Genomic DNA, 23,392 nt, shown 5'->3' with positions numbered 1-23,392 from the left:
GGCCACCTGGCCATCTCATGGAGCTCGGACTCCTCGTAGGCCCTTCTTGTGGCCTCCTCGAGGGCACCAATGTAGGAGGACTCCTCTCCTGGCCCTCCTCCTTCACCACCACCGGCGGTGGTGGAGCGCGTGCACTGGGCGCACCCAAAGCTCGACTGGCGGCGCAAGTCGTGCTCGGTGAGTCCACCACGTAGTCTGGGTGGCGGCGGCTAGGGTTGGTGTAAGGCGGCTAGGGGCGAGAGGAAGAAGAGAAGTGGACAGGATGGCCCCGCACAGCACGTGTGGCATTAAAAAGGACGTGTGTGCACTGTTCTTCGTGGCTAACATGCGGGCCCGAGCGCACACATGCAATTTAATATAACTGGTGGGCGGTGGACACCAAGCGGACGAGTGGTGCTTCCATCTCATGTCCGTGTGCATGCAAATCCGGCCCAAATTTAGGGCAGAAAATGTGTCACACGGACACCGAGCAGACAAAATTTGGGTATGCATTCGCGCATTGGGCCATGGTCTTTGGCCTCAGGGACCCAAACGGACCAAAGCAAAAGAAATGGGTCGTTGCGCTGGAGTTTCCTAAGGACGCATTTGGTTGCCTGCATCCACCCCAACTAGGCCCGCGCAAGAAAATTTGGACATGTTTGGTTGGATGTGAAAGCACAAGTGCTCCCCGGGTGGTTTTGGTAATTAATGTCAACATATCTCTTGTTGGACTAATGTTTTCATCTAGTGTATCTCAAACAAGTTCAACAGATGGAGTGGCGTGGACAAGAGGATGTGGAACCCCCTCAAGATGCTAAGGACAAAGGATTGGCTCAAGCTCAAAAGCTCAAGACTCTACATTTTACTTTTAGTGATCCAAGATCACATTGAGTCCATAGGAAAGCCAATACTATTAAAAGGGGATGAGTCCATAGGAAACCCCCTCAATATCGCTTAATGGCTTGCTTGCTCAAAGTGCTTAGTGATATGCTCCAAAGCCCTCAACCACTTTCTCATATCCACATATGTCCCAAACCAAAAGTCAAACTCGGCCCTACCGAAACTTTCTATCCGGCGCCACCGAGTTCAGTTGACATAGCCACTGCCAGAAACCCTAATCAATTCGGTCTCACTGATGGGATCCCGGTCTCACCGAGATGGGCTTGCAAACTCTCTGGATCCTGTTGCATTAAATTCGGTCTTACCGAGTTCTGTAATCGGTCTCACCGAGTTTGCTTGACCAACTCTCTGTTTCGCTTATTACCCAAATCGGTCCCACCGAGTTTGTGTAATCGGTCAAACCGAGATGAGGTTTTTCCCTAACCCTAGCACATCGGTCCCACCGAGTTGATCATGTCGGTCCCACCGAAATTCCTAATGGTCACATTATGAACTGAATCGGTCCGACCGAGTTTCATTATTCGGTCCCACCGAGTTTGGTGATTTGTGTGTAACGGTTAGATTTTGTGTGGAGGCTATATATACCCCTCCACCCACTCTTCATTCGTAGAGAGAGCCATCAGAACATGCCTACACTTCCAACATACATTTTCTGAGAGAGAACCACCTACACTTGTGTTGAGGTCAAGATATTCCATTCCAACCACATAAATCTTGATCTCTAGCCTTCCCCAAGTTGCTTTCCACTCAAATCATATTTCCACCAAATCCAATCCTATGAGAGAGAGCTGAGTGTTGGGGAGACTATCATTTGAAGCACAAGAGCAAGGATTTCATCATCATCACACCATCTATTACCTTTTGGAGAGTGGTGTCTCCTAGATTGGTTAGGTGTCACTTGGGAGCCTCCGTCAAGATTGTGGAGTTGAACCAAGGAGTTTGTACGGGCAAGGAGATCGCCTACTTCGTGAAGATCTACCCTAGTGAGGCAAGTCCTTCGTGGGCGATGGCCATGATGGGATAGACAAGGTTGCTTCTTCGTGGACCCTTCGTGGGTGGAGCCCTCCGTGGACTCGCGCAGCCGTTACCCTCCATGGGTTGAAGTCTCCATCAACGTGGATGTACGATAGCACCACCTATCGGAACCACGCCAAAAATCTCCGTGTCTCCAATTGCGTTTGCACACTCCAATCCCATCCCTTTACATTCTTGCAACTTGCATGCTTTACTTTCTGCTGCTCATATACTCTTGTCATGCTTGCTTGATATGTATTGTGAATGTTTAAACTTGTGCTAAAACTCCACCTCAACTCAAAGAAATTAAAAAATGTAACTTTTCTTGATTAGAGTCTATTCACCCCCCCCCCTCTAGACACCTCTTCTCGATCCTTTCAGGATGGGTCGCATCAAAATGTTGGCCCACACAAACCTTAAAGCACCTCTGGGGCTGGCTCTAGGGGAACGACTGAATCGGACATTTTTTCAGAGCCAAAACCGAATGATGTAACTCGTGGCATGTGGGGCGGCGGAGGCTGCACACGAGGAGGCGGTCTCGAGAAGTCATGTTGTTTCCCGAAGCGGCAACATAATTACCTTCACCTTCCCTCACCTCTCTCTCTCCACTCTCCCCACTCTAACACCGGCGATGACGAGCAGCGGAGCGACGAACTGCATGGTAAGCACCGACATCGATCACCGGCTTCACCAGTGCACCGGTAGGACTTCGCAATCTCGGTAAGCCCTTGCCCTCTCTTTGGATTTACCACATTTGATTCACGCTTTAGATTGGATTTCCAGACTCAATTTGAGCGTTAGGGAGAGGATTGAATACAAGGGTGTTGGGGGATTGGATTTGCGCGCTCGATTCGACATAGCACGAATGGATTCTAGGGTTCATACGATGATTGTGAGTGCAAGGGGGTTGGGGAATGGGGGTAAATCAACCTTAGAAGCACCTAAACATCCTAGACACGGCGACCTTGGTGGCTCTTCGAGCGGCAAGGATCCATAGCCTTCTTGTTGTCGTCCACCACTAGCTCCACCATATCATCCACAGTCTCCTCCTCATCATCTTCGTCCAGGGCAATGGGCCTTGCACGGTCACCTGGCGCTGACACCCTGACCACCAGCTCCACCGCCTTGTGGTCGTCCTCCAGCACCAGCACGGTGGCCGGCTGATCTTGACGAGCCTTGTACTTGGCCCATCTGGCTCTCTGACGAGCATTGCCGGACTCGGCCTGATCCATGGCCCAGTGTAGTATGTCCACTAACATAGCGCCTTTGATTGGGCCAGATACCATTGTCTTCAACTCCTCCGCCGCCTTCAACACCACTGCGTCTGCCTCCTTATGCATGTCCTCGATGTTGGTGAACTTAGAGCACACCTCCATGGCATTGGCGAACTTAGTGCGGTCATCGAGCGAGCAACCAAGGAAGAAATACCTTCATCCAATGCCCAAGGGGAAGGGGTTCATGGCGATGAAGAGGTGGTGAGACAGAGATGTGGAAGATGAGTGACAGTGAGAGACATAGAGGGTTAACTGAGTGCGGTGGTGGGCAAATATAAGCGCTTTGGACTATGTGGGTGGGACGAATGAGTGGTGAACATCCTTTGAAGTTCGTGTTGTTCATAATGCAGATCGAGACGGAGAACTTGAAGGACAAGGAGGTGGTGGCGCTCGGAGACAAGGGCAAGGAGGTGGTGCTGGCCTTAGACAAGGGGCAAGGAGTTGGTGTCGCCCTTAGACTATGACGTGGTGGTGGAGGAGCCCCCAACGTCAAGCACAGGAACTATGCCCATTACCATGAGGAGGTAGGACCAACCCACTTTTGCAAGGTGATCCTTGCACCGAAGCTCGAGTGCCTGCCGATGCCTCTGGGCTTCACGAAGCACTTCCCCACCGTCCCTTGGGGGTTCAAGCTCAACGAGCACCGGCTGCACCTAGAGGGTGATGGTCCGGGTGATCAACGACCGGGTCACCTTGATCAGGGTTGGGCCCCCTTCGCCACTGTTCACCAGATCAAGATCGGCTACATGATCACGTTCAAGCTGCTGACTCCTGACACCCTGAAGGTGATCGTCTTCAGCAAAGACAGTGTTGACGTGGTGACCAAGCGCAAGAAGCACGACCACGCCTTCGCCGTGAGTGTCTAGAAAGCTCTCTGTTGCCTGGATTGTTGTGTTTATCGTTGAACAGTTTTACTTATGTTCCGCTTGTTAAAGACTAGTTGTTTAAGATTCATACTAAGTTAAACTGGTTGGTATGCTATCTATTTTGGTTATGTCCTTCCTGCCGTGCTAATAACCTCGCCACCTCCACGAGGAGATTACTAGACAATATGTGTTGCATGTAACCAAACAACTTGACTTGCGTTTCCGCCTAAACAAGCCCGCAACCAAACAGCTTGCCTTACGATTCGTCGCACTCAGGCTAGAGAGTATGCAGGCAACCAAACAATGTGTAGATGCTGTTTTTTAGCCTGTTTTTTATCAACCAAGCCCAACTGGAACAAGCAAAAAAGATGCGAGCAACCAAACACACCCTAAGAGACTCAACTACAGCACCATAGCGTTGGTCCAAGCCACCATAGCGTTGATCCAAGCTCCCCAACCCCTCCAGAGTGGCATGCGGAGAAGGGGACCCGTGGCCTCATCGGCAGGAGCGGTGGCGGCTGCCTAGGGTTTGAGAGGGAGGCCGCTGGGTCTAGTTACTATTCTATGCATCTCTGATAGCAGTAATCTCAGGTTTTCTTTAATCTAGAGCTTTGTTGGACCAAAACTTTTCTGGAACATAAGCCATCTCAGGTGAGTTCTTCAGCCATACATGACGAGATTAAAGTATAAGAGATGTGATATATGTATATACGAGGCATCAAGCCCATTTGAGTCAAGAAAAACCAACAAAAATGAAACTGAGGATTAGCAAAAGGTGCAAAGGTACGTGGAGGAAAAGCAAGAAAAAAGAGAGGCTATTCAAACTTGCAATTTGGCACTTCATAATGCACTCAGTTATGTTGTGTCGTCATCAAAACAGAAATGAGCCAAATAACAGTAGCTATACATTTAATACACAGACCGAGGAACTATAAGATAACTCGAGGAAAAAATAGCACCAAACATATCACCACAAGCTAGTTCGAAAAGGGCGTAACAACATATGTTTACAACGTAGACAGAACAACAAGGACAGAGACAGGTAGACAGCAGCAGACTTCATAAAGTAATCAACAATTTATACAGCTTGAAATTTCTTCCACAATAATGCACCCTTCTGTTGGAAGCTTGATAGCCTCTTCACCGCCTCCATTCTGTTTTGATTCCTCTATCTGCAGATAGTAGGACGAAAGAAGCGGAATTTAAGTAACGAAGAGCAAAACAGAATGTTTAGGTTTCAGAAATCAACAATTTATACAGCTTGAAATTTCTTCCAAACATGTAGTTCCAACTTATAAGCTGCAAAATCTAAAGTAATCAGATGCATACAGATAGCCATTCCAACATCAGCAACCATACATATGAAGATAGCTAATGCGTTGAGTAGCCATTGCCATCCCTTTATGATGACATATATCACTTTTTAGCGCATCATTGGTGTTGGCTACCAAAGGATTTATGTCGTAGTTTGGGTGACGGTTTTATACCTGGTTATGTAATGTTTGATTTTGCTCTTGATTAACTAGTTTGTCGCTATTGTTGTCACATATGGCGCAAAATACTGTAATGACTAATAATTTGGGTATGTGAATTGTAGGATGCAGAGGGTGGGGTATTCGCTGACATTATCTAGAAAAGGTATCTATCACTTCTAAGAGCATCCCTATTTTGAACTGATTTTTGTGTGTGCGTAAATTATGTTTTTCAGGGGAATTCAAATGGGGAATAAAACGTACTGTTTGCAGCAGAAGGAAGAGACTGACGGCGAGTGAAGGCATTCTTGTCCACTGGTAGATCAGAGTCTAATCTGGGTGGTCCTCGCAATTTCGCCTTTAACGATTCTGTTGGAGCCATATAGCTTGGCTTCCTTGATGGAACTGGAGTATTCTTGGTTCCACTCTCAGGGTATTCTGAATTAGAGAACGAAGACCTTCTCTTGGTTTTAAGGCTTCCATTAGGCAGAGGTTCTTCCTTGGACCTAGTCGCTTCTTTCCTTTCTATAATATCATATCCGTTATCAAGGTTCTGCAGTGGCATGACTTCATCTGCTTGAGCGACAGTAGTGGGTTCATTAACTTTGTCCCCTAAGAATGATGCTTCTAAATCATATTTTATGTCAGGTACCAACTTATCTATATTTGAATTTTCCAAAAGATTGCCACTGTGAGAATCTTGAGTTTCAAGAGGAAACAGAGCCTCACGTGTACTCTCTAGAGCTTTCTCGCATTCGCTGTCTTGATGGTCAGAGATACCATTCAGTATGCTGGATTTTTTTGAGGGTTCAGCCATGGAACCAAGAATCTTCAGCTCATCAGCTATGGAATTAGGTACCTTCGACACATCAGCCTTGGTAGATATCTTAGAGGCTTCAGCCATGGAGTTAGCTGCCTTCTTAAGGTTCCTTTTAACCTTCTCAAGTTCAGATAACTGGCTGTCTGGTACTGAATCAGCAGGTGAGCCATTGAATTTCCGTGGGTTTCTTTTCCATTTTTCAGGTTCAACGGTATTTGCCTGAGTCTCAACAGTGGCAGTAGAAGACTTCCGAACATTGCGCTTTAACTTTGCTGAGTGAGTTTCCATGGCATAACTGGCCCTCCTTACTTGTGGTTTCCCGTCAGTAACTATTTTTGGTTTGGAGACAGGCTTCCAGATGCAGCTTATTGTCCATCTCTCCAGCCAGTTGTGGGCTGAATTGGGGTTCGTCTCGTCATACTGAACGTGAAGAGCTTGTACCAAAACTGGTGAATACAGAAGCTATAAATATGCAAAAATGAGTTAGAACAACTCTGAAATATAAATAGAAACTAAGCTTGCTGTCATGACATGCATTTCTTAGATAAGAATGAGCAGTATCAAGACTTTCTTCCTGACCAACAATTATTTTTCTCAAAATAATTGCATACCTTTCGAACATATGGATGCGAAGATAGCTTCTCCTTCCATGCATCCGATGACTTGTCACCCTAATAACAACAAATAGATGTTTAGATTCTTCTGCCATACTAGCTACCAAACAGTAAAAAATGCACAAGGGGAATACAGAGTTTACGTTTTAGACTTTGAGCAATCACCTTCCGAGGAAAAGAGAGAGGAAGCATAAAAAAATACAATTACATGTTCAACATATACAATTTGTGCTGTAGTTCTGCAGAATAGTCCTATGACTTATTTTCAGTGATGGGCAACTTTTTAATTTTAAATTCCCGAAGAAAGAAAATGCATGTCTAGTGAGCAATTTCTATGTTTTCTATTGTTGGTACTTCTGTGTATTACCAAATTGTGTTGAATATCACAAATGTGGGGATGTTATTTAGTGGTCAGCATATCAACAGTGACAGTGAAGGCTCTGCTGAAACCAATAAGGAATTTTCTGGTAAATAAAACACCCAGGAAGAAGCGTTATAGGATAGATACACAGCTATTTTTCTATCATGTAAGGAATAACCTAAGAAAATATGTGTCAATCATGAAGTAATGATATGGAACAGAGTCTGTTGAGTTGCACTAGGACCAAGTGAACAAAGCCTGTTGGGGTCCAAAGCAGCCAGGGAGAAAATTCTACAACGACTTCAGAAAACAAGTCCATTAACCTAAGAAGAAAAATCTAGAGGTAAAAGGGCAAGTTGTCATTACTATCCACGCCAATATAATAATACACTGAACTTGCTCATAACTATGAAAATAATGCAGAACGAGATGCAGAAAGGTACACAATTAACACTATTTTCTTGCTATTTGTAGTAATCCAAGTACAGAATGTGTACTAAACACTAAGTTTTGTATGCTGGGGACTGGTTGAAGGCCACTTTGCTGCTTGATATTCAGGCACGCACTATTTTGTGCAATACATGATTTATGAAAAATATAGTGTGCCAGACTTCACAGCTACTTTCATGGTAGCAAGCATTTACTGTCCACAACAGAGGTTAACTGGGTAAAAAAAATTGAACAGAAACTGGGTAAAAAGGGAACAGGTCTCACCCCATACTTATGTTGGCCAAACTTCACGGCTAATTGCATGGCAGCACTAGAAATTCTAACATTTCTTCCACGAACTAGAGCTTGAAACTTCACAATCAACCACGTTGCATGAAGGGTTGAAACAGCCTGCCTCCTTACAAGATGCCCTCGAATCAGTGCCTGAAGTCTGATGATACCTTTTAATGCACGGAAGGCCCTGCGTGCCTGCACCACAAGTTCACAACCGTTCCAACATTAGCACTGTGCTGCTGCAACTAAATGAAAATTAATATGTTTGCTGCAGCAGAGAATGGATGATCCCCAGTACACCCAGATAAGATAAACTAAACCATGTATGCCTTTCCAGATGCGCAGGATTCAAAATGCATTTTTTTTGTAACAATAATTAATGTAGGGAGTCGGGACACATTATTGCAGAGGGTGCTTTCTATAGTGTCCTGAAGAAAATTGTGAAGGTGTTAAAAGTAGCAGAAGCTATTAATTGTTTGATAGAGATCAGCCAATAAGCCCATCAAACTTTTTATCACGTTTGAATTTCTCTTCGTGAGGCTGACTATTCTTGTTTCCTTTTCTGTTTTTTTTATGAGCCACTACAGCACTACATAAAAGGTTTAGAAGCTAGGAGCAACACTTGCAGAGTTTTGCAGTCAGCAGACGCATCACCAAGATGGCATGAACTGTACAAATACTGTATGAATCAGTTGATAAAAAAAAGTGCTTAGCACTTACCAGGTAACCTCGAAAAGCGGCTTGCGCCTTCACTGCTGCTAGTTCTTCTCTCAGTTTCTCTGGACTAATTTGCGTGTCGGACCCAACTCTAACCATGTTTTCGATTGCCCTCCCGTTTGGCAAGTTGGAAATTTCCGACACATTGTGGGAGCTAACAAGTACCGGCTCCGAGATGAGGGGAGAATTATCAGAGGATTCAGGCTCCTTCCCAGCAGTGTATCCGTTGCTGTTTGCAGCCTTCTAAATTTCAGGGAAGTGATACGATTAACTTAACTAGTCATCAAAAGTAGAAGAGAAACACAATATGCACTTGAAAGCAACCCGAGAACAGGAATAAAGCAGACGAAAGCAAGAGGAACATGAAAGGCAATGCATCTAATGTTTCTTCAGAGTGCAATCCAGTTAAGGAGCCGTACAGACTAATAAAAGTTTGATGTCCTAATACATGTATTGCCTTCAAGACCATTATTGTGGAAGAGCTAGTTAGGATTTTCTTTCAAGCTAAAATAGAAGAATGCATCGATAAACCCAAAATTGGACCAGAAAAATATACAACTAGTAACATATGTAAAAGCTAACTTCAATGAATATGTATAAAAAAAGTTTCTGCGAATTGCGTAAATCAACTGTCAAGCCCTTAGGCTGGTCATAGTGGGGGTAACTTAGGTAGTAACATAGCGCACTCCAAAAAAATGTTGCTTATGTGGCAAAAAGTTAATGAGATGTGGTAACATAATATGTTACTGTAACATAGCGCTTCCCAAAACAAGATGAGTCTACAAGCTAATAAATGAAGCCATCTATGACACTACTATTATGTTACTTTGCACTACAGAGGTAGTAACTTAGACTAGTATCATGTGCATGACACTAACATAAGTTACTCCCCACTATGACCAGCCTTAGGAAAACTAGCTCTTAATTAACAAGATGTGTGCATTATTAAAGTTCTTACTGCTGGAAGATCCTTTGGCTTGGTAGAATTGGATTTTGTTGATTTCTTCCCGAGGAGCACGGACTTTATCCACTTGGCCGGGGACTTCCCCATAGCAGCCTACTAAAACTGCTCAAACACCGGAAATTCTGGACCTGCAGTAGAGCAAGTCGTCAGCACACAGATCCAAACACCACACCGCTCTTTTTAATCTTGGAAAAAAACCATAGGGGGCACGCCGAAGTAGCCGTAACCAGTAAACGTTACACTGGAAATCTTGTAAAAAAAAGCAGGGACACACAGTGAAGGAAGACGACGATGTCTGGAATGCCACGGCAGGAAAAGCGCAAAGGCGAGCAAGCAAGGCCCAAACCGGCAGGAGAAACCACCAAAAGCCAGCCCGAGCGGAGCGCACGGATCTGAAGAAGCAGCAAGCACAAGCCCAGCAACTCCACGAAAAGCGGCAGCCACGACCAACACAACACAGGCAGTTGGCGCAGAACGCCGGCGGTCTCGCGCGCGAGCACGCAGAGGAAACACGGGCATAATGCGGCACGAGGATTCCGCGGAAACAAAAGGAAAATGCAGCACGGGAATGGCGCGAGCGACGCACGAACCTGGCTGGACTGGGCGGGGCGTCGGCGCTCTCCCGGCAGATTGCTCACCTTCCCTGTCCCGCTACCCCCCTATCCGCGCCAACCATCACGCCTCCATTGCGGGACGCAGACGCTCGCGGCCGAAGGAGAGCGCTCCTCCTGCTGTTTGTTCTCTTCTGTGGCGTGGAGCAGAGGGGAGAGAGAGGGAGGTTCTGGCGCAAAAGGGGAGCCGGAGAGAAGAGGAAAGGAGCAGAGGGCGAGCGACTGACAGACAGACTGAGACGGTGCGCGGGGCCCGCACCGCAACGAAATGCACCGTCGCCTCACCTGCAGCTGCAGGTACGTACATATCCGCAAGCTGACATGTGGGGCCACCCACGCAGTTGGGTACCGGGCTGGTGGGGCCAGCATGCCTCCAGGACGAGATGTCAGTGAAGCGTCGAGTTTAGTGTTTGGAGTTTAGAGCGGTTGGTTGAATAAAAAGTTGCTGCTGCAAACTGGCACGGCCTCCGCTTTTCCAGTTTTCGTGGCGTGATGAGCTGGCTGTCCCTCTGCGGTACGTGCGTGCGTCCGTGCGAGCCGATGGTGGTGCGGGACCGGATACGTCCGGGACCTCTCGTCAGTGCAGGTGTGCGTCCGGGAGCCGGTGTTAAAAGTGTGGAAGCGGGTCCAGTGGGGTTTAGCATCTTCTTTTGCGCTATGCTGACCCTACTGACGGATAATACTGCGCCGTGATTCAGAATTCCCATCGAAAATATGCACTGAATCATGGCAATTTCAATATGACGCCGGTCAACCAAACAATAGCCTTGCCCTTGCATGACCAAAAGCCAAGCACCTAAGAGCAACTCCAACACACGAATCCAAATGGACGTTCGTTTCATTCGTTTGGAGGTGACAATGCGGCTGTGTTCGTCTGAACTTGTGGATGCGCTGGCCGTGCGTCCAACGCACGGCCGCATCTGGTCCCTGTGCATGCAATCTGAAAACAACAGAGGATGCTTTCACGTCAGTTTATGCCGTCTGGCAACAAAACTAGTGGCCTACAGAATGGTCACCCTTCAGTTTCGTGTCGGCAACAAAACCAGCGGCCGGCACATTAGCCAGCCTTCAAAATGGACATGTTTTTTACGCCGGCAACAAAGCCAACGGCTGGCACACTAGCCAGCCTTCAAAATGGACAAGTTTTTGGGGCCGTCAACAAAGCCAGCGGCCGGCACAGCAGTCAGCCTTCAAAATGAACGGCCATAGTCCACATCCGCAGTCTCACCTAGTTCACGCCTTCGCGGCCGAACATCTCCTTCTACCGGTTCGCGAACCAAAGCCTTCTCCGGTGACATGTTGTTCTTGTCGACGCTCATGATTGTTGTAGAAGAATAGTTTTGCAATACACGTTGTATTGATGGGGTGCTGGTGCACATATATATGAGTACAGGGTAGGCCTCAACCTCAACTATACATGACTAGGAGGGCCACAACACGTAATACATGCAACACAAAATACATACTCAACACGCCCCCCCCCCCCGCGCAGTCGAAGCGTCGCCAGAGACACAGAGACTGGACAGAAACTCCTCGAACACGGGAGTGGGCAATCCCTTAGTCGTCACATCAGCAAACTATTGCGACGTCGGAACGCGGAGAACCCGAACACGGCCAAGGGCAACCTGCTCGCGCACGAAGTGAATATCGAGCTCAATATGCTTCGTACGTCGATGGTGCACTGGGTTGGCGGAGAGGTAAGCCGCACTGACGTTATCGCAATAGACAAGAGTAGTCTTGTGAACGTCACAAAGCAACTCCTGGAGCAGCTCGCGGATCCAAAAGCACTCGGCCATGGCGTTAGCCACGGCCCAATACTCTGCCTCGGCGCTGGAGCGGGAGACTGTGGGCTGCCGCTTCGATGACCAAGAGATCAACGAGGGCCCAAGGTAGACGCAATAGCCGGACATGGAACGGCGAGTGTCGGGGCAGCTAGCCCAGCCGGCATCCGAGTAGGCCACGAGGTCGGTGGAGGCGGAGGGCATCAAGGTGAGTCCTAAGGACATGGTGTCGTGTATGTAATGGAGAATACACTTCACCAAAGTCCAATGGGAGTCACGCGGAGCGTGCATGTGGAGGCTCACCTGCTGGACAGCGTACTGCAGGTCGGGTCGAGTAAGTGTCAGGTACTGTAAAGCACCAACGATGGGGCGATAGAACGCTGCATCGGACGCGAGAGACCCCACCAGAGCAGAGACCTTCGCCTTCATGTCGACGGGGGTGGGCGCCGGCTTGCAGTTAAGCATCTTGGCATGCTCCAGAAGCTCGTGGGCGTACTTCTGCTGATGCAGAAAGAAGCCGTCAGTCCGTCGGACCACCTCGATGCTGAGGAAGTAGTGCAGAGGCCCCAAGTCCTTGAGGGCGAACTCATCACGAAGACGAGCGGTCAGCCGCTGAAGGAGATTTGGGGCGGACGCCGTGAGGATGATGTCGTCGACGTAGAGCAGCGGATATGCAGTGGCAGCTCCCTGATGATACACAAAGAGAGAGGCATCGGAGCGAGTGGACCGAAATCCCAGAGAGTGCAGGAAGGTTGCGATACGCTGGTACCAAGCCCGAGGCGTCTGCTTCAACCCGTAAAGAGAACGGGAGAGCAGGCACATAAAGTCTGGGTGCTCGGCATCGACGAAGCCAGTGGGCTGCTCACAGAACACCTGCTCGGCAAGATGGTCGTGCAAGAAGGCGTTGGAGACATCCAACTGGTGCACAGGCTGTTGGGGAATGTAGTATTTCAAAAAAAATCCTACGATCATGCAAGATCTATCTAAGAGAAGCATAGAAACGAGCGGGAAGAGTGTGTCTACGTACCCTCGTAGACCGAAAGTGGAAGCGTTTAGTAACACGGTTGATGTAGTCGAACGTCTTCGCGATCCAACCGATCCAAGTACCGAACGCACGGCACCTCCGCGATCTGCACACGTTCAGCTCGGTGACGTCCCTCGAACTCTAGATCCAGCTGAGGCCGAGGGAGAGTTTCATCAGCACGACGGCGTGTTGACGGTGATGATGAAGTTACCGACGCAGGGCTTCACCTAAGCACTACGACGATATGACTGAGGTGTGTAACTGTGGAGGGGGGCACCGCACACGGCTAAGACAATTGTCTGTTGTGTCTTTGGGCTGCCCCCTACCCCCATATATAAAGGAGGGGAGGAGGAGGCCGGCCAACAAGGGGCGCACCCAAAGGGGGGATTCCTACTCCTAGTAGGAGTAGATTTCCCCTTTTCCTAGTCCAAGTAGGAGAAGAAGGAAGGAGAGGAAGAAGAGAAGGAAAGGGGGGGCCGGCCCCCTAGCCCTAGTCCAATTCGGTTTGGGCTAGGGGGGCGCACGCCACACCTTGGCCTGCCTCCTCTCTTCCACCACTAGGCCCATGAGGCCCATTAACTTCCCGGGGGGGTCCGGTAACCCCCGGTACTCCGAAACTTATCCGAAACGACCCGAACCATTCCGGTGTCCGAATGTAGCCTTCCAATATATAAATCTTTATGTCTCGACCATTTTGAGACTCCTCGTCATGTCCGTGATCTCATCCAGGACTCCGAACAACCTTCGGTACATCAAATCACATAAACTCATAAGACGAATCATCATCAAACGTTAAGCGTGCGGACCCTGCGGGTTTGAGAACTATGTAGACATGACCGAGACACATCTCTGGTCAATAACTAATGGCGGAACCTGGATGGTCATATTGGCTCCTACATATTCTATGAAGATCTTTATCGGTCAAACCGCACAACAACATACGTTGTTCCCTTTGTCATCGGTATGTTACTTGCCCGAGATTCGATCGTCGGTATCATCATACCTAGTTCAATCTCTTTACCGAAAATTCTCTTTACTCGTTCCGTAATGCATCATCCCGCAACTAACTCATTAGTCACATTACTTGCAAGGCTTATAGTGATGTGCATTACCGAGAGGGCCCAGAGATACCTCTCCGACAATCGGAGTGACAAATCCTAATCTCGATCTATGCCAACTCAATAACCACCATCGGAGACACCTGTAGAGCATCTTTATAATCAGCCAGTTACGTTGTGACGTTTGATAGCACACTAAGTGTTTCCTCCGGTGTTCGGGAGTTGCATAATCTCATAGTCATAGGAACATGTATAAGTCATGAAGAAAGCAATAGCAATAAACTAAACGATCATAGTGCTAAGATAACGTATGGGTCTTGTCCATCACATCATTCTCTAATAATGTGATCCCGTTCATCAAATGACAACACATGTCTATGGCTAGGAAACTTAACCATCTTTGATTAACGAGCTAGTCTAGTAGAGGCATACTAGGGACACTCTGTTTGTCTATGTATTCACACATGTACTAAGTTTCCGGTTAATACAATTCTAGCATGAATAATAAACATTTATCATGATATAAGGAAATATAAATAATAACTTTATTATTGCCTCTAGGGCATATTTCCTTCATTCTCCCACTTGCACTAGAGTCAATAATCTAGTTCACATCGTCATGTGATTTAATACCAATAGTTCACATCTTTATGTGATTAGTTCACATCGCCATGTGACTAATACCCAAAGGGTCTTACTAGAGTCAATAATCTAGTTCACATCGGTGTGTGATTAACACCCAAAGAGTACTAAGGTGTGATCGTGTTTTGCTTGTGAGAGAATCTTAGTCAATGGGTCTGTCAAGCCGTATGTATTTTGCAAATTTTCTATGTCTAGAATGCTCTGCATGGAGCTACTCTAGCTAATTGCTCCCACTTTCAATATGTATCCAGATTGAGACTCAGAGTCATCCGGGTCGGTGTAAAAGCTTGCATCAACGCAACTCTTTATGACAAACTCTTTATCACCTCCATAACCGAGAAATATCTCCTTAGTCTTCTAAGGATAATTTTGAACGTTGTCAAGTGATCCACTCCTGGATCAATATCGTACCCCCTTGCCAAATTCATGGCAAGGTACACAATAGGTTTGGTACACAGCATAGCATACTTTATAAAACCTATGGCTGAGGCATAGGGAGTGACTTTCATTCTCTTTCTATTTTCTGCTGTGGTTGTGTTTTGAGTCTTACTCAACTTTACACCTTGCAATACAGGCAAGAACTCCTTCTTTGACTGGTCCATTTTGAACTACTTCAAAATCTTGTCAAGGTACGTACTCATTGAAAAAAATTTATCAAGCGTCTTGATCTATCTCTATAGATCTTGATGCTTAATATGTAAGCAGCTTCACCGAGGTCTTTCTTTGAAAAAAATCCTTTCAAACACTCCTTTATGCTTTCCAGAAATTCTACATTATTTCCGATCTATAATATGTCATTCACATATATTTATCAGAAATGTTGTAGTGCCCCCACTCACTTTATTGTAAATACAGGCTTCACCGCAAGTCTGTATAAAACTATATGCTTTGATCATACTATCAAAGCGTATATTCCAACTCCGAGATGCTTGCACCAGTCCATAAATGGATCGCTGGAGCTTGCACACTTTGTTAGCACCTCTTGGATTGACAAAACCAAAACCTTCTGGTTGCATCATATACAACTCTTCTTTAAGATATCCATTAAGGAATGCAATTTTGACATACATTTACCAAATTTCATAATCATAAAATGCGGCAATTGCTAACATGATTCGGACGGACTTAAGCATCGCTACGGGTGAGAAGGTCTCATCGTAGTCAACTCCTTGAACTTGTCGAAAACCTTTCGCAACAACTCCTTGAAGATCCATTTATTCTCTATGGCTTGCCGATCATCGGGCAAGTCAAACAAAGTCCACACTTTGTTCTCATACATGGATCCCATCTCAGATTTCATGGCCTCAAGCCATTTCGCGGAATCTAGGCTCATCGTCGCTTCCTCATAATTCGTAGGTTCGTCATGGTCCGGTAACATGACTTCCAGAACAGGATTACCATATCACTCTGGTGTGGACCTTACTCTGGTTGACCTACGAGGTTTGGTAGTAACTTGATCAGAAGTTTTATGATCATCATCATTAGCTTCCTCACTAATTGGTGTAGGAATGACTGGAACTGGTTTATGTGATGAACTACTTTCCAATAGGGGAGCAGGTACAAGTACCTCATCAAGTACTACTTTCCTCCCAATCACTTCTTTCGAAAGAAACTCCTTCTCTAGAAAGGATCCATTCTTAGCAACAAATATCTTGCCTTTGAATCTGTGATAGAAGGTGTACCCAACAGTTTCCTTTGGGTATCCTATGAAGACACATTTCTCCGATTTGGGTTCGAGCTTATCAGGTTGAAGCTTTTTCACATAAGCATCGCAGCCCCAAACTTTAAGAAACGACAGTTTTTGGTTTCTTGCCAAACCATAGTTCATACGGTGTCGTCTCAACGGATTTAGATGGTGCCCTATTTAATGTGAATGCAGCTGTCTCTAATGCATAACCCAAAAACGATAGTGGTAAATCGGTAAGAGACATCATAGATCGCACCATATCTAATAAAGTACGGTTCGACGTTCGGACACACCATTACGCTGTGGTGTTCAAGGTGGCATGAGTTGTGAAACTATTCCACATTGTCTTAAATGAAGACCAAACTCGTAACTCAAATATTCGCCTCTGCGATCAGATCATATAAACTTTATTTTCTTGTTACGATGATTCTCCACTTCACTCCGAAATTCTTTGAACTTTTCAAACGTTTCAGACTTGTGTTTCATTAAGTAGATATACTCATATCTGCGCAAATCATCTGTGAAGGTTAGAAAATAACGATACCCGCCGCGAGCCTCAACACTCATCGGACCGCATACATCGGTATGTATTATTTCCAATAAGTCAGTGGCTCGCTCCATTTTTCCGGAGAACGGAGTCTTAGTCATCTTGCCCGTGAGGCACGGTTCGCAAGCATCAAGCGATTCATAATCAAGTGATTCCAAAAGCCCATCAGCATGGAGTTTCTTCATGCGCTTTACACCAATATGGCCTAAACGATAGTGCCACAAATATGTTGCACTATCCTTATCAACTTTGCATCTTTTGGCATCAATATTATGAATATGTGTATCACTACGATCGAGATTCAATAAACCATTCATCTTGGGTGTATGACCACAGAAGGTTTTATTCATGTAAATAGAATAACAATTATTCTTTGACTTAAATGAATAACCGTATTGCAATAAACATGATCCAATCATACTATGCTCAACGCAAACACCAAATAACATTTATTTTAGGTTCAACACTAATCCCGAAGGTAAAGGGAGTGTGCGATGGTGATCTTATCAACCTTGGAATTACTTCCAACACACATCGTCACCTCGCCCTCAACTAGTCTATGTTCATTTTGTAACTCCTGTTTCAAGTTACTAATCATAGCAATTGAACCAGTATCAAATACCCAGGGGCTACTATGAACACTAGTAAGTACACATCAATAACATGTATATCATATATGCTTTTGTTCACTTTGCCATCCTTCTTATCCACCAAGTATTTGGGGCAGTTCCGCTTCCAGTGACCATTTCCTTTGCAGTAGAAGCACTCAGTTTTAGGCTTGGGTCTAGCTTTGGGCTTCTTCATGGGAGTGGTAATTTGCTTGCCATTCTTCTTGAAGTTCCCTTTCTTTCCCTCGCCCTTTTACTTGAAACTAGTGGTCTTGTCAACCATCAACATTTGATGCTTTTCTTGATTTCTACCTTCGTCGATTTCAGCATCACGAAGAGCTCGGGAATCTTTTTCGTCATCCCTTGCATATTATAGTTCATCACAAAGTTCCAGTAACTTGGTGATAGTGACTAGAGAATTCTATCAATCACTATTTTATCTGGAAGATTAACTCCCACTTGATTCAAGCGATTGTAGTACTCAGACAATCTGAGCACATGCTCACTGGTTGAGCTATTCTCCTCCATCTTGTAGGAAAAGTACTTGTCAGAGGTCTCATACCTCTCGACCCGGGCATGAGTCTGAAATACCAATTTCAGCTCTTGGAACATCTTATATGCTCTGTGGCGTTCAAAACGTTTTTGAAGTCCCGGTTCTACGTCGTAAAGCATGGCGCACTAAACTATCAAGTAGTTATCATACCGAGCTTGCCAAACGTTCATAACGTCTGTTATCTGCTCCTGCAATAGGTCTGTCACCTAGCGGTGCATCAAGGACATAATTCTTCTATGCAGCAATTAGGACAATCTCAGATCACGGACCAAGTCCGCATCATTGCTACTATCATCTTTCAACTTATTTTTCTCTAGGAACATAACAAAAATAAACGGGAGCTACATCGCAAGCTATTGATCTACAACATAGATATGCAAATACTATCAGGACTAAGTTCATGATAAATTAAAGTTCAATTAATCATATTACTTAAGAACTCCCACTTAGATAGACATCCCTCTAGTCATCTAAATGATCACGTGATCCATATCAACTAAACCATGTCCGATTATCACGTGAGATGGAGAAGTTTTCAATGGTGAACATCACTATGTTGATCATATCTACTATATGATTCACGCTCGACCTTTCGGTCTCAGTGTTCCAAGGCCATATCTGCATATGCTAGGCTCGTCAAGTTTAACCCGAGTATTCTGCGTGTGCAAAGCTGGCTTGCACCCGTTGTATGTGAACGTAGAGCTTATCACACCCGATCATCACGTGGTGTCTCAGCACGAAGAACTGTCGCAACGGTGCATACTCAGGGAGAACACTTATACCTTGAAATTTTTAGTGAGAGATCATCTTATGATGCTACCGCCGTACTAAGCAAAATAAGGTGCATAAAGATAAACATCACATGCAATCAAAATAAGTGATATATATGATATGGCCATCATCATCTTGTGCTTTTGATCTCCATCTTCAAAGCACTGTCATGATCACCATCATCGCCGACTTGACACCTTGATCTCCATCGAAGCATCGTTGTCGTCTCGCCAACTATTGCTTTGTACGACTATCGCTACCGCTTAGTGATAAAGTAAAGCAATTACATGGAGATTGAATCTCATACAACAATTTATATATCGTCACGTCTTGACCATATCACATCACAGCAAGCCCTGCAAAAACAAGTTAGACGTCCTCTACTTTGTTGTTGCAAATTTTACGTGGCTGCTACGGGCTTCTAGTAAGAACCACCCTTACCTACGCATCAAAATCACAACGATTTTTCGTCAAGTGTGCTGTTTTAACCTTCAACAAGGACCGGGCGTAGTCAAACTCGATTCAACTAAAGCTGAAGAAACAAACACCCACTAGCCACCTGTGTGCGAAGCACGACGGTAGAACCAGTCTCATGAACGCGGTCATGTAATGTCGGTCTAGGCCGCTTCATCCAACAATACCGCCGAATCAAAGTATCACATGCTGGTAAGCAGTATGACTATTATCGCCCACAACTCTTTGTGTTCTACTCGTGCATATAAAATCTACGCATAGACCTGGCTCGGATACCACTGTTGGGGAACGTAGTATTTCAAAAAAAAATTGTACGATCACGCAAGATCTATCTAAGAGAAGCATAGCAACGAGCGGGAAGAGTTTGTCCACGTATCCTCGTAGACCGAAAGCGGAAGTGTTTAGTAACACGGTTGATGTGGTCGAACGTCTTCGCGATCCAACTGATCCAAGTACCGGACGCATGGCACCTCCGCGATCTACACACGTTCAGCTTGGTGACGTACCTCGAACTCTAGATCCAGCTGAGGCCAAGGGAGAGTTTCGTCAGCACGACGACGTGTTGACGGTGATGATGAAGTTACCGACGCAGGGCTTCGCCTAAGCACTACGACGATATGACCGAGGTGTGTAACTGTGGAGGGGGGCACCGCACACGGCTAAGACAATTGTCTGTTGTGTCTTTGGGGTGCCCCCTGCCCCCGTATATAAAGGAGGGGATGAGGAGGCCGACCAACAAGGGGCGCATCCAAGGGGGGGATTCCTACTCCTAGTAGGAGTAGGTTTCCCCTTTTCCTAGTCCAAGTAGGAGAAGAAGGAAGGAGAAGAAGAAGAGAAGGAAAGGGGGGCCGGCCCCCTAGCCCTAGTCCAATTCGGTCTGGGCTAGGGGGGGGCGTGCCACACCTTGGCCTGCCTCCTCTCTTCCACCACTAGGCCCATGAGGCCCACTAACTTCCCGGGGGGGGGGGTTCCGGTAACCCCCGGTACTCCGAAACTTATCCGAAACGACCCGAACCATTCCGGTGTCCGAATGTAGCCTTCCAATATATGAATCTTTATGTCTCGACCATTTCGAGACTCCTCGTCATGTCTGTGATCTCAGATCTCATCCGGGACTCTGAACAACCTTCGATACATCAAATCACATAAACTCATAATACGAATCGCCATCGAACGTTAAGCGTGCGGACCCTACGGGTTCGAGAACTATGTAGACATGACCGAGACACATCTCCAGTCAATAACCAATAGCGGAACCTGGATGCTCATATTGGCCCCTACATATTCTACGAAAATCTTTATCGGTCAAACCGCACAACAACATACGTTGTTCCCTTTGTCATCGGTATGTTACTTGCCCGAGATTCTATCGTCGGTATCATCATACCTAGTTCAATCTCGTTACCGACAAGTCTCTTTACTCATTCCGTAATGCATCATCCCGCAATTAACTCATTAGTCACATTACTTGCAAGGCTTATAGTGATGTGCATTACCGAGAGGGCCCAGAGATACCTCTCCGACAATTGGAGTGACAAATCCTAATCTCGATCTATGCCAACTCAACAAACACCATCGGAGACACCTGTAGAGCATCTTTATAATCACCTAGTTACGTTGTGATGTTTGATAGCACACTAAGTGTTCTTCTGGTGTTCGGGAGTTGCATAATCTCATAGTCATAGGAACATGTATAAGTCATGAAGAAAGCAATAGCAATAAACTAAACGATCATAGTGCTAAGCTAACGGATGGGTCTTGTCCATCACATCATTCTCTAATGATGTGATCCCATTCATCAAATGACAACACATGTCTATGGCTAGGAAACTTAACCATCTTTGATTAACGAGCTAGTCTAGTAGAGGCATACTTGGGACACTCTATTTGTCTATGTATTCACACATGTACTAAGTTTCCGGTTAATACAATTCTAGCATGAATAATAAACATTTATCATGATATAGGGAAATATAAATAACAACTTTATTATTGCCTCTAGGGCATATTTCCTTCACAGGCCAGGCGAGCGAGACCGCCAACTAGAGCACGGCGCGGATCGTGCCCGGTTTAACAACTGGTGCGAAGGTGTCGGTGAAGTCCACGCCCGCGCGCTACCGAAATCCACGAACCACCTACCGAACCTTGTAGCATTTGAGATAACCGTTCGGGCGGGTCTTGTGGCGAAACACCCACTTGCTAGTGATGATGTTGGCACGAGGGGGGCGCGAAACAAGCTGCCACATGCGGTTGCGCTATAGGGCGTCGAACTCCTCCTGCATCGCGGCTAGACAATGGGGATCCCGAAGGGCAGTGCGAGCGAAGGTGGGGATGGGTGATGCGTCGACGTCGAGGTGGCGCAGACATACTCATCGGAGGAGTAGCGCGTGCTCGGCCGAAGCACGCCGGCCCAGGCACGGGTCGTCACACCGAGAGATGGGGCAGCGGGGCCTGCGGCAGCGGCGGGTTGTTGGGGAACGTAGTAATTCAAAAAAAATCTACGATCACGCCAGATCTATCTAGGAGATGCATAGCAACGAGAGGGGGAGAGTGTGTCGACGTACCTTCGTAGACCGAAAGCGGAAGCGTTTAGTAACGCGGTTGATGTAGACGAACGTCTTTACGATCCAACCGATCCAAGTACCGAACGTACGGCACCTCCGTGTTCAGCACACATTCAGCACGACGACGTCCCTCGAGCTCTTGATCCAGTAGAGGGTCGAGGGAGAGTTCCGTCAGCACGACGGCGTGGCGACGGTGTTGGTGATGTGATCCGCGTAGGGCTTCGCCTAAGCACTACGACAATATGACCGAGGTGGTAAACTGTGGAGGGGGCACCGCACACGGCTAAGAAACAACTGCTGTGCTTTGGGGTGCCCCCGCCCCCGTATATAAAGGAGGAGAGGGAGGAGGCCGGCCCCCTTGGAGGGAGACAGGCTCTGGGGAGGGAGTCGAAAAACCGGGCGGTGGCGGCAGAAGGCGCCGTGCCGGGGGGGCCTCCGGGGGCGCCGCCGCGCATCGCTCCAAGAAGGGGGCGCGGGGGTCGGCGCCGAAGGAGCCCAAGCCGGAGAAACCTGAAAAAAGGGAACACCGTCTTGACAAAGTACACGTGCCTCAAGGTGTACACATGATGAGTGACAGGATCATAGCACAGGTAACCTTTGTTGTTAGGAGGGTAGCCAAGGAAGACGCATGGGACGGAACGTGGTTCGAGTTTGTGTGGCGTGGTGGACGCTGTGCTAGGATAACAGAGACACCCAAAGATGCGGAGATCGTCATAGGATGGTGGTGTACCGAAGAGAAGCTGGTGAGAAGCGTAGTTCCACCGAGGATGACACGGAAGAATGTTAACTAGAAGAGTGGCGGTGGCGAGAGCAGCGGGCCAAAACCGAGCGGGCACGTTATAGTGAAAGAGTAACGTGCAAACGCAGTCATTAAGAGTGCAGAGAATGCGCATGGCGCGGCTGTTCTGCTGTGAAGTGTAAGGACAAGTCATACGAAAGGTGGTGCCGTGAGAGGCGAGAAGTGTGCGGAGAGCGACGTTGTCTAACTCTTTTCCGTTATCAGTCTAGAGTGCAAGTATGGGGCTACCGAACTGGGTGGTGACATAGGAATAAAAGGCGGTGAGTGTGGCTAAAGCATCGGATTTACAACGAAGAGGAAAAGTCCACACATAATAAGAATAATCATCTAAAATCACCAAGTAGTATAGATAGCCCGTGTTACTCGCAACGGGAGACGTCCAAACATCACTATGAAGTAACTGAAATGGAAAAGTGGAAACTGAAGTAGACGCACTAAAGGGAAGATGAACATGCTTTCCCAAATGACAAGCCTCACAAGTATGCTCGTCGAGCTTATTACATGAGAAAGAAAAACTCCTAAGAATCTGACGCAAAACAACGGGGTTGGGGTGTCCCAAGCGAGCATGC

General features: G+C 46.7%; 1 protein-coding gene across 2 annotated transcripts; it reads right to left on the bottom strand.

Annotated features, from left to right (window-relative positions):
• Nucleotides 1-4,854: 4,854 nt before the first annotated feature.
• Nucleotides 4,855-10,574, bottom strand: LOC123078795 (protein IQ-DOMAIN 31). 2 transcript variants are annotated; one of them, XM_044501403.1, is made up of 7 exons: nucleotides 10,295-10,574; nucleotides 9,699-9,832; nucleotides 8,744-8,983; nucleotides 8,015-8,218; nucleotides 6,937-6,996; nucleotides 5,770-6,787; nucleotides 4,855-5,205 (listed from the first exon to the last, which is right to left on the bottom strand). In XM_044501403.1, the coding sequence occupies exons 2-7, from the start codon at nucleotides 9,789-9,791 to the stop codon at nucleotides 5,174-5,176; spliced, it is 1,647 nt and encodes a 548-aa protein (XP_044357338.1). In that variant the 5' UTR covers nucleotides 9,792-9,832; nucleotides 10,295-10,574; the 3' UTR covers nucleotides 4,855-5,173. The 2 variants fall into 2 exon arrangements, with proteins under 2 accessions (XP_044357338.1, XP_044357339.1); XM_044501404.1 differs by having other exon boundaries at nucleotides 8,744-8,980.
• Nucleotides 10,575-23,392: the final 12,818 nt, after the last annotated feature.

This window comes from Triticum aestivum, chromosome 3D (genome assembly GCF_018294505.1).
Source record: "Triticum aestivum cultivar Chinese Spring chromosome 3D, IWGSC CS RefSeq v2.1, whole genome shotgun sequence".
NCBI lineage: Eukaryota > Viridiplantae > Streptophyta > Magnoliopsida > Poales > Poaceae > Triticum > Triticum aestivum.
This window is presented reverse-complemented; position numbering and strand designations above follow the sequence as displayed.

Excerpts from the sequence above, each read along its gene's own strand:
- LOC123078795 (XM_044501403.1), bottom strand. The coding sequence starts at position 9,791 with ATGGGGAAGTCCCCGGCCAAGTGGATAAAGTCCGTGCTCCTCGGGAAG. Across the intron at positions 6,997-8,014 it reads TTGGCCAACATAAGTATGGG|GGTGACAAGTCATCGGATGC; the intron begins GTGAGACCTGTT and ends TGTTGTTATTAG. Across the intron at positions 5,206-5,769 it reads TCTTCCTTCTGCTGCAAACA|ATAGAGGAATCAAAACAGAA; the intron begins GTACGTTTTATT and ends TACTATCTGCAG.